Source organism: Monopterus albus, unplaced genomic scaffold (assembly GCF_001952655.1).
Source record: "Monopterus albus unplaced genomic scaffold, M_albus_1.0 scaffold144.1, whole genome shotgun sequence".
In the NCBI taxonomy this organism is placed as follows: Eukaryota; Metazoa; Chordata; class Actinopteri; order Synbranchiformes; family Synbranchidae; genus Monopterus; species Monopterus albus.
Window position 1 is genome coordinate 685,212 of NW_018128024.1, and position 11,507 is coordinate 696,718.

Consider the following 11,507-nt stretch of genomic DNA (forward strand, 5'->3'; position numbering starts at 1 on the left):
CCAACAAAGGTAGCTACACCGTCTACTGATCTATATACAGGTCGATAGGCGACATTAAACGCAGTTCACCCCCGAATACAACCCGTCCATTTGTTTTACAACTTTACGTTTTCTACGCTGCCTATGGAGGCGCCGGAGAGCAAGTTCCGGGCCTACGTTTCCGTCACTTCGTCCATTTGCACGTAGACGCACATGGTACCTCACCGGCCAAGGACCGCTAGCCTCTTCATTTTTAGGAGTTTGCTCCGTTGTAGCGACAAATCAGCCTCTTAGTGCTGTTAAATGCAAGATACGGTGGATATGGTGGACGACCCCGAGTATGAAGAGGAGGAGCCTTCCTTCAGCGACCCGGAGGATTTCTTGGATGACATTGAAGATGATGGTGAGCAGCAGCAGGAAAGACGCCGGCTTCTGGCCTGTTGCTAACCGTTAGCTGAGCGCAGAGCAAAGGGGCTCAAAGGTGGTGGTAGTACTACATGTGCTAGCTAGTTTGTTACTTTGCCTTTCGGGACTGAGTATTAAAAGTCTTTTACCAATGTCTAGATATTCTGTACCAGGAAACGCCACCATTTTCATCAAAAGTGTTCCCAACGTAAGCTAACATTAACCGATCTTATCATAGTAACGTTCGGTTAAAACTTAACGCCCATTGAAGCCTCACCCAGACCCCAGACATCCACTTACTGTGCCCTCGTTCTTGTCAGGTGGAAAGGTGAAACAGTATATTATTAAGATGTCTCTATAAGGAAGCGTTTTATTGTAGGTGAATGGATCATTAAAAGGCCAATATCACTAATGTGGCCATTCAGTCTGCGTTTTACATGAAGCAGCTGTTAAAAGCTAGCTATCACCAGTGCTAAGGCAGCGTTCATGTCAGCCAAGGGTGGATTGGAGATGGCTCCAGATAAAATGTGAAGAAATGGCGCTTTACTTTGACCATAGGACGCTTTCTAAGTGTCTTATAGTATTTATTTTCAAAACGGACTCTAGATATATTCTGGAAACACCTCTGCAAAATTAGTAAAACGCTCACCTTCCAATTTATTTTGGCCACCTAACTAGGTTTAATGTAGTATTATACAACAGGCCTATTTTGTGTTTTCATTATAGTGTATCATCACTGGATACCTGTTGAATTTGGACAGACAATCACATCCTTCCTCTTTTCTCCTCAGAGCTTCTGGTTGACATCCTGAGGGAGAAGCCACAGGAGGCTGACGGCATAGATTCAGTGGTGCTGGTGGACAATGTGCCTCAGGTGGGCCCAGAACGTCTGGAGAAGCTCAAGAACGTCATCCACAAGATTTTCTCCAAGTTTGGCAAAATCACCACCGAGTTCTATCCAGAGGCTGATGGAATGACCAAAGGGTATGGTCCTGACATCCTCCAGATTTATTTTGCTCTCTGCTCTGTCATTCCTTTTGCACTGCTTTAGTGTTGAATTTAAGATGTAAACATACCTTTTGGCCATGCAGGTACATCTTCTTGGAATACGCCGCTCCCACTCAGGCCCTTGAGGCAGTAAAGAACGCAGATGGATACAAACTCGACAAACAGCATACGTTCAGGGTCAATCTCTTCACTGACTTTGACAAGTAAGTTGACATGTCTCATGCAGAATTGCAGCAAGTGTGACTGTGGAGGTGTGTGAGATGAGTAAACTAATTTTTTTTGCTTACTTTCCCAGGTACATGAACATCAGTGATGAATGGGAAACTCCAGAGAAGCAGCCTTTCAAAGATTTTGTGAGTTTTCCTATAGTTTAGAAAAGTGATAGAACCATTAATTGGGCTAATCAGTCGACCGCTAGTTTAGGATACAGTGTTTTACTATACTTGACCCTACAAAAAGCTATAGTAAATATCAATGCCCTAAAAAAATGCTCTAACGCTTCATTACCTCTGTCTGTCCAGGGTAATATGCGCCACTGGATTGAGGACCCAGACTGCCGTGACCAGTACAGTGTGATCTACGAAGCTGGAGAGAGGACCGCCATTTTCTCTAATGATGCTAAGGAACCAATCACAGTTGAAGAGAGAGCAGTAAGTAATTCATTGCAACTGGAAATGCAGGACTTGGCTGTATAGAGTCGTATTAAATGTCATTCACAAGTACTGCTTGGTTTGCAAACTAATAACACTTGGCCTCTTGATGCAGCGCTGGACAGAGACGTACGTGCGCTGGTCTCCTAAAGGCACCTACTTGGCCACATTCCACCAACGTGGCATTGCACTGTGGGGTGGTGAGAAGTTCAAACAGATTCAGAGGTTCAGCCATCAGGGGGTGTCCCTCATCGACTTCTCGCCATGTGAGAGGTAATCAGCATTGCTGTTGATGTTGAGTAAATATCAGCCTAAGTTTTATCAAGCAAAGTGAGCTGTTTGAGAGGGAATGACGACTCACTGCTCAATATCCTCATGCAGCTGGTTGAATACAGTGTGAGTCTTAAACTGTGATGATGACAAGTGGCAGAGTGATTCTTCTGTCATCCAGAGAGGAAATGCACTGAAACATACTTCCTCCTGTCACAAAGGAGAGTGCTTTTAAAAAAATATTTTAGATTGCATTTATATATTTGTTCATTAGGTAACAAATTTTTTTAGTTGCACAGGATGACCCTTGATGTACAGAAAAACCTGAACACGAGTGGATGATGGATTTTGTTTGATCAGCTGAGACTTTCTGGGCTGTCTCGTGTGGTTGTGGTTGTGGTGCGTCGCAGGTATGTTGTGACCTTCAGTCCCCTAATGGACACCAAGGAGGACCCACAGGCCATCATCATCTGGGACATTCTGACCGGTCAGAAGAAGAGAGGCTTCCACTGCGAGAGCTCTGCACACTGGCCCATATTCAAGTCAGTTGTCTTTGTGTGACACTGCATCAACTGGGATAATTTAGCATTTATTTAGTGTGGTGTTTGAATGTATTGTAATGGTGTTTATTTGTTTTCAGATGGAGCCATGATGGGAAGTTCTTTGCCAGGATGACCCCAGACACACTGAGCATCTACGAAACACCAGTAAGTAGACTTACAGTAGAACAATGTGTATTTAAGTGAAGTGAGCAAGTGACATTAAAGCCATGTTTCTGCTCCTTTCAGTCTATGGGTTTGCTTGACAAGAAGAGTATCAAGATTACTGGTATCAAGTAAGATTTTTTTTGATGGTCCTTGAAAGCATCTGTTTCTCGTGGTTATGTGCTTTAGGTTGTGACTGTGTATTGGTCTGTGTGTGTGTGTGTTCACAGGGACTTCTCATGGTCTCCTGGTGACAACATCTTAGCATTCTGGGTACCTGAGGACAAAGACATCCCAGCCAGAGTGACTCTGATGCAGATGCCTTCCCGTCAGGAGATCCGGGTCCGCAACCTCTTCAATGTTGTCGACTGCAAACTGCACTGGCAGAGAAATGGAGATTACCTTTGTGTCAAAGTGGACAGGACTCCCAAAGGAACACAGGTGAAACAGAGAAAGAGGAGGAATGGTTGTTACCTGACTGGTAAGAATCAAATGCAACATTTTGTTTGTTTTTTTCCCCCCAGGGTGTTGTCACCAACTTTGAAATCTTCCGCATGAGAGAGAAGCAGGTTCCTGTGGATGTGGTGGAGATGAAGGGTAAGAAACACTCAAACAGCGATTGTTTCACACAGAAACTGAACCTGATATGTTGTCCTTTGTGTTTTCCTTCCAGAAAGCATCATAGCATTTGCATGGGAGCCCAATGGCAGCAAGTTTGCTGTTCTGCACGGAGAGTCTCCCAGAATCAACGCCTCATTCTATCATGTCAAAAACAATGGCAAGATCGAGCTCATTAGTGAGTAGATAAGACAGATGCTTCAAATAATTGACATTATGTTGCACAGTCAGGGTTGCCCTGTAAACCTCCACTAAATGTGCCACTGGGTCCTGTTTCTGCAGAGATGTTTGACAAGCAGCAGGCCAACAGCATTTTCTGGAGCCCACAGGGACAGTTTATGGTGCTGGCTGGACTCAGGAGGTCAGTTAAATCTGTGTGTGATTGTGTGAGACACAAGAAGCCACTGATGACAAGCAACATTTTTCTGCCGCCTCTTATGAGACCTAAGCTCCTGATTCAAACTGAGATCTGAGACTCACACTGTTATATAATTGCACTTATGTGTCAACACTGATAAATGTGTGTTTGTATAACCCCTGCTTTTTCTCTCTGTCTGCAGCATGAATGGAGCTCTTGCTTTTGTGGACACGTCAGACTGTACCATGATGAACATAGCAGAGCACTATATGGCTTCTGATGTGGAGTGGGACCCGACAGGTCGCTACGTCGTCACCTCCGTCTCCTGGTGGAGCCACAAGGTGCTCACTGCTCCCCTGACTCCAGAGATGTGCTTCTCCTGCCAGACTATTGCAGCCTTGAAAGTAACAAAACTGTGCAAACTTTTCTCCTGTGTCTAGGTGGACAATGCGTACTGGCTGTGGACATTCCAGGGCCGTCTTCTTCAGAAAAACAACAAGGACCGCTTCTGCCAGCTGCTCTGGAGACCCAGACCTCCTACACTGCTCAGCTCAGAACAGATCAAGGTATCATTCTATTCATACATACTCTGTATACACAGCATGTGTGCATTTTGAGCCAGTGATGACAAACTTAACTTTTCTGACACCTCGTATGAGAGCTACACCGTGGCTCCTGATTCTAACTCTGATCTGAGGCTCGCAGCTAAATCATACAGCACATACTTGACCCTATTTGTTGTTTGAGGAAAGTCATACTCTTACTTCTGTTCAGCTTTACATTAAATATCTGTCTCTTACAGATGATCAAGAAGGATCTTAAGAAATATTCAAAGATCTTTGAGCAGAAGGATCGTCTCAGCCAGTCCAAGGCTTCGAAGGTTTGACCTGTTTCATTTATCTTCAACTGGATTTTGTGGAGTTGATTTGGAAGGGTGGTCTTAAAAATGTTTCTTTTTTTTAATATTGTGGGCTCAATTTTTTGTTTTGTGGTCGTACAAACAGTTCAGTGCATTCAGGTCATGGCTAGCTACTTTTATTTTAATAAAGAAGGAAGGCAGGAGCATTTTAAGTTGAAAGGAAAATCATACAAAAACAGGTTTATTATTTAGTAATGGGAACTTTTTTCATCTTTTTTTACTGTATTTTTTAATATAACAAATATAATAGGAACTTTTTATCATGGCAATCTTGTACTGAGAGTTTTGTTTTTGTTACATGCCTAATCAATGTGGATTTATTTAAACAGTCATCCTCAGGCTAAACAAACAAGAAATGCATTTTGATGTGAAGGGCATCTTCATGTCTTGGGGTGAGACTTTAAAGATGTCAGACAGCTTTGAGCAGAACTTGGTGTCCCTGAACAGTTTTTAGAATTTGTTCTAATACAGTGATAGTGGTCTCAGTGATGAAATGATGCAAATACCTTTACAAACTCTAACATGAGTCTAACGAAAACATTGGTGCCATGTGGCAAAGGATGATCCAGCAGTGATTTGCAGAAACAGGAATGTTTTAACACAAGATGCTGGATGTTTTGTGTGTGAGTAGGAGCTGGTGGACAAGCGCAGGGCCATGATGGAGGAGTACCGTCACTACAGAGAGTCAGCGCAGCAGGTCTATCAAGAACAAAAGAGCCTTCGTCTGGAGCTCAGAGGAGGTGGGAGCACTCACTTTATTACTCAGACAGTTCTGTCCTCTAATGAAGAAAGTCTCTGACATTTAGTTTTCACTCCAGGAGTGGACACAGATGAGCTGGACAGCAACGTAGACGACTGGGAGGAGGAGACCATTGAGTTTTTTATCAACGAAGAAATCATTCCCCTTGGAGATCTTTAGTCCCCTACGCAGGTAACTCTTGCATACACACAAGCAAGTTGTTTGAATCTGATTTATTTTATTTCTCAACGGTGTCGTTGTGTAGTCTGCAGTCAGTTTCTGGTCTAAACTTCCTATTGCGCCCCGTTAAGGTATCAGCCAAATTTTAAAAAAGTTCTCATTTACCCCTAGTAGTATCTGACCATACAGATAGGTTCAGTTTGTTGTGCCAGGTTTCCGAGATTTCTGCCATCTTCCCGTTACAGTGGGTGTGTGGTGAGCAGATGTCTTGATCAAAACACTGAAAAAACTGTTTCAAATCATAATGTTTCTTCAGTAAAAATGTCCCCCAGAGTACCTGCTATTAATAGTTCTAAAAGACAATTATTCACTGGAAATAGTTCCATTTTTTTTACTGCACAAACTCATTCATTCCTTGTGCAGCTGCTGAATTTACTGTTCTGTTTACTCAAACACTCATGTGGCAGAAGTTAGTCACATTCCTGCATCTGCCTTGTGACGGATTGAGCTTTAAGATTGATGCTGTTGGTGTCTTGTTCCTTTTTTCCTTGTTTATGCAAACAAACCACATTCTCCATCCATATTTTATTCTCTCTTTCTCAGTCCATCCGTTTTTGTGTGGAAGGAAGAGAGAGGAAGCATCATTGATTGGAGGACTAAGGCCACGCCGTGAATCTCGGGCTGTATCACAAGCCTCAGCGTTCAGCTTTAGTGACATCATTAAAGCACGCCTTCCAGATCAGCAACCACATCGAAGGACAAGAGAAAACTTTGTATTGAATATTTTCTCTCTTTCACCATCATCCCCATTTTTTTTTCCTCTGTGGAACTTGATATTTAGTGCTACTGCCTATTTTTTCTTTTCATTAATCAAAGTCACTCACTCTCAAATCTTAGCTCCGTCTCTTGCTGGACCTTCTTCTTCCTCCAGGGATTGTCTCTGAACAAGCAGCATCATGCTAGTGTGTTATCACAGGGCAGCACAGAGCCCCAAACCAGCAGGGAGTGGAGGTGTTGTAACTAAACAAGCAGCCTCGTTAATAAATGTGCTTATGTGGCGCTATAGTGGCCTGTATCCTCCTCCTTTCAGATTAGGCTTTCACACAGGGAGGGGTTGTGAAGTGGGAATAACTTTAAATAAACATTCAAACTCATTAGCTGACTTTGTCTTAGTCTTTGGGTCTTTATTATGGAGAGTAATCTGTTCATAAACCCCCTTGAGTGAGGCACATGATCACAGCCACTGAGCAAAATATGCTAGTGTAGAGAGTTAATAAGATGAATTATAGTTGAAAATCAAACACCAATTTTGATTTTGATCAATGTTTAAGCAGACATGCCAAAATTTCTTGGGTTGAAGTTTCTTTAAATGTTAGAATTTGATGCTTTTCTGTTTAATGTGTATTGAATGTCTTCAGGGTTTTGACTTTGTCAGACAAAATGAGCTTATTGGTTAATTACTGTGTTTCTTAGACTTTAACGATAAACTAATCAATGACAAACTTCTTTCAGTTTTGGACTGTTGCTCATCACATAAAAGGCATTTTTTGGATCACAGTTGACCTTTTTTATCCAACCAAACAGGCTTATTCGGTTTTACTATCATATGACAAAAACACCAAACACCATTGATGAAACAGCAAATCATTTTTTAATGAAAAAAGGACAAGTGAAACAAGTAACCGACTAGAGTCCGGCAGAGCGGTGAATGAACAGCAGCCTGTTTGTGGTCAGAAAATGTGGACACCATCTCCTCACAGCAGCCACAGCTTTTGATTATGAATCAGCAACACTGCAGAGAGGACATCTCTGAGTTTGAAGGTCTGTTCCTTGATGTAGACTGTGAAATCATGATTGGATTAAATAATACCCATAAAGTCACACTAAGGTTGTGTCTGGGCTCTTTGGGGCAGTATTCACTCAGTGGTACAGGCTGTTCACTTTGTGTTCATAAGAAGAGGCGTCCTGTTGCTTAATATGAAAGAATCGCTTGTTTTATGGACGTACCATTATCAGTTGATGAACATCAGCGTCATGTCTCATATGCAGCCTGCACCTTTAACTAAAGGGGTTTCCCGGCCCTTGCCATTACGTAACAACCGGCATACCTGAATATCGGTGGCGGGAAAAGAAGTGGGTGGTCCCGCAGACCAATCATCCAATCATCAATGAGGACCGCCCCTGTAAGCCTTTTTTAACTAGTGATGGGAAGTTCGGATCATTTTACTGATTCGGTTCTTTGAATCTCGTTCATTAAAATGAACGAATCTTTTTCGAGTCGTTTCATTCACTTCAGCTGAATGTAATTAAAATGTTACATGTTAATTCCCTATCTACTTACGCACATATTGATCACGTTTCAAATAAGAAAGAACTGTAATGCAGCCAAGGTCATATTATAAGTGATATACCTGTGTCTTGAGGCTATGCAGTCTGTTACGTCATCACCTCACCTCCGGATATTTTGGGTCAAATTCGTTTGGGCTTTTGTCACATAACATCCTTAGATAAGCCATGCCGTGCCGTCTTCTGTATACCCAACAGAATTATTAATTGCCCCCGCGATAAGTGGCAGTTTACCAAGCTGTTACCTGACGTGGGACGCTGGGACCCAGAAGTTGTCCTGTTCACCTGTGAAGAAGATAAAGACCACACTGTACCAGACCCTCATCGATGATGACGCCTTTGCACCACGAGTTGATCCCTTTAGAGACGTCGGGTATCTACGGAAGATGGCCCTAATACTCTTCCGTAGGTATCAACTTCTGTCCACTTCATTAAATTTTTATCTTTGTACTTGTGATTGAGTGACTTTGTGTTTTTTGATTCCGATGCCCAACCTTAGGGGACTGAAGCTGAAGAAAACAACCTGACTCAAACGGGGCCTTAACCAATTGATCAGAGACAAGGGGGCGTCTGCACCAACCTGTTTGGTTCTGAGAGCTGAGACTGCCTTGATGAGATCTTGAAGGGACTGTATTAGCAGAGGGAAAGTCAGTCAGCTTTACCCGAGTCCACCACCACCTTGGATGAGATGACTGCAGCAATTGAACTGTAACCTTTCCTCTGGAGTTGATGGACTTGAGTTGTCAGTTTCTTGACTCTAATTGAAAACTTAATTTGAAATTTGGAACTTTACCACAGCATTGCACAAGGCTGGGTCATTTTTCCACCACTAAATGGTGGAAGTACCCGATCAGGCTTGGTTGTTGGATTCATGAGTGGTTTTCCATATTCATGAAGTTGTGCTTTGATATGTCGTAAGCCTGTCTTGATAAGTGTACTGCTGTTTTCAAAATCATCACCACCAAAATTCTAATAACTTTATTTCACTTTAGTGTTAAATTTCTGAGTTGTCTCACTCTGCCAAGTTTCAAGGGGAGACTTATAGGCCAGGGTGGGAAGGTTTTGTGTTTCGTATGCTCGTTAGATTTTCTGGACATGGGAGGCCTCCCAGCTAGGGAATTTATCCTGCCCCTGTAAAGTATTATCGCTGATGTAGGGATATGTTTAACAGTTTCATACAAAGATGGGATTGTTGTCAGACCTCTGTTGCGCGGTAGCTGCAATACCAACCAGGAGTGTGTTTTGGGGTTCTTAGGAGGGAGCAAGCCTGACAGAGACAGACAACTCAGATGACTAACTAAGCTCAGACACTCAAATTGAGTGTATTTACCTTATTTCCATGATAAGAATGACGGGAGTGATGACTATGAAAACTATGCCTCTGTAGAGGCATAAAAATGTAAACGATTATCAAAATACTGTTAATGAAGCATCAGATGTTTCTTCAGCGCATTTTCTGTGTAAAATCTTAATTCATAAAAATTGTAAACGAAATAAATGTGTAGTGAAAACGACAAATATGAAGTTGTAGCATGTTTCTGCAGGCTATTTGTTATTGGTGAAAGATGGACAGGGTTAGATGCTGAGTCATGGTTTCAGATTCCCCAGTCAAAAGTTGTGTTTCATGATTCTTCTCTTCAGAACCAAACACAGCACATGGTGATTCACTTTAAGCTCCTTGTTTGTTTTGCTGAAAGAAACTTCCTTCAAAAATCCAGCAGGTTAATTTTGTTTTTATGAGAACAAACCTAACGTTTAATATAATGTGGGACTCGAGCTGTGCTAAGTGAAATGTAGCATCTTCTGGTAAAGTCATTGTAGTAATACATTAATTTAAATTAGTTGCAGTCACTTTTAAAACTAGGCTGCTTGCTGTCATCCCATGTTTTTGGCCATGTGTAACGTTGCTAATCTGTGAATGTTTCTGTTGAGATTGTCAAATATATACATTCAGTTATGTTTATTGAGGTCATAGTTAAAGGTGGTGTTGGACTGAACTACATTATATTTAGAGGTGTCTATTTTTGTTCTCCCCCAGCTACATACATAGGAGAATCAGATTATTAGGAACACCTATGAATATATTGCGGTCCAGTATAACGCCTAACTACCTAGTATTTTGTGTTCCTAAACTATTTTAGGAAAACCAAGATCATGGGTTTTATTCTTCTGGATAGCCGCTCTTTCATTAAGGTGGAAGTTATGCCTGAGGTTCCTCAGATTTTAAAGCAGTCTCTACCCTGGCTCAAAAGTCAAATACAGTGGAGCTTCCTTTGTGATGAATAAAACTGGTCAGACATTTTTACAACAGAGCTCTGCATTTCATTTTCGATGTTAACATCAAGACAGGCTAGTTCTATAGGAACCCAACATGCAGAGAAGAGTTAGTTCTGATGTGCCGACACAGTTGTGTTCATTAGTCTGCAGAGTTAATCCCTAATGGAAACGAGAAGTCAGTGTTGCTCCACTATCAGTTATAATGGTGAACACCTTTACAGATCTAATGTATATTCTGTATATTCAGGATTTCTTTGTATAGACATTCACCATGATAGTTGAGAAGGTGAACAGCGAACCATTGACTTATTTAAAAAAGACATTATCTACCAAGCAGGACCTTTCTAAAACATGGTGGGTGGGTCCTGGACGTGTGGGGGTCAAACTATAAATGGGCTTGCTCTGAAATTTCTGTCCCGTTTTCTGTTTTTCCTAATGAAAGACCTAGTGTCATCCTTTTAATACAGTTTGTGAGCAGCCTGGTCTTTCTGATGTGGAGAAAACATCCACCCTGTCATTCTCCCACTGGCTCACAGATGTTATAAATACTCATGAAGATTGAGCCTATTGAGCCTTTATTCAAACATGGATGATAGTCTGTTTAGACTTTTATGGCCAACAAATATGTGCAGAAAAAAAGAGAGCATTTGCAGAAAGTTGCCGGAAAAATAGAAACACCTTTATAAAATGCAGTTCAACATAAGAGCAAAACCATTCAAACATTAAGTTCAGTTGCAGTTCAGTTTTTTTGGGGCCTAATGTGAAATAAATGTCCAGGTTTTAACTGACTGTTAATTAAGATCGTATCCAAGATTTTGGAACTACTGAGGACAAGCCATTCCCAGCCACACTCCGTAGAAAGGTTTGGCCAGAAACCAAGAGTAATATCTTTAAAGCGTTTTTAGGTCTAAAGGTAATTAGTCCTTTTTACTCCAGTACTTTTATTTGATGACTTTAGTTAGGGTACTAGTTACTTTTCAGAATCAGATTAATAAAACAAAATACAGTATAGCCATAACACTTTATTGATCCCTTGTGAAAAATTCACAAGCTA

General features: G+C 41.6%; 1 protein-coding gene across 1 annotated transcript; it reads left to right on the forward strand.

Annotated features, from left to right (window-relative positions):
* Positions 1–119: 119 nt before the first annotated feature.
* Positions 120–6,992, forward strand: eif3ba (eukaryotic translation initiation factor 3, subunit Ba). The gene is made up of 19 exons (XM_020614311.1): positions 120–382; positions 1,176–1,368; positions 1,476–1,595; positions 1,688–1,745; positions 1,914–2,042; positions 2,158–2,315; positions 2,723–2,854; positions 2,953–3,019; positions 3,101–3,147; positions 3,247–3,457; positions 3,541–3,613; positions 3,690–3,812; positions 3,917–3,995; positions 4,195–4,333; positions 4,433–4,558; positions 4,795–4,872; positions 5,543–5,651; positions 5,730–5,842; positions 6,434–6,992. Exons 1-18 carry the CDS (start codon positions 283–285, stop codon positions 5,828–5,830), a joined length of 2,043 nt encoding a protein of 680 aa, XP_020469967.1. The 5' UTR covers positions 120–282; the 3' UTR covers positions 5,831–5,842; positions 6,434–6,992.
* The last annotated feature ends 4,515 nt before the right edge of the window (positions 6,993–11,507 follow it).

Bases quoted from the DNA above. Each gene is read 5' to 3' on its own strand.
- eif3ba (XM_020614311.1), top strand. From the start codon at position 283: ATGCAAGATACGGTGGATATGGTGGACGACCCCGAGTATGAAGAGGAG. The intron at 1,746-1,913 runs GTGAGTTTTCCT...CTGTCTGTCCAG, and splicing joins AGCAGCCTTTCAAAGATTTT to GGTAATATGCGCCACTGGAT. The intron at 2,855-2,952 runs GTCAGTTGTCTT...ATTTGTTTTCAG, and splicing joins GCACACTGGCCCATATTCAA to ATGGAGCCATGATGGGAAGT.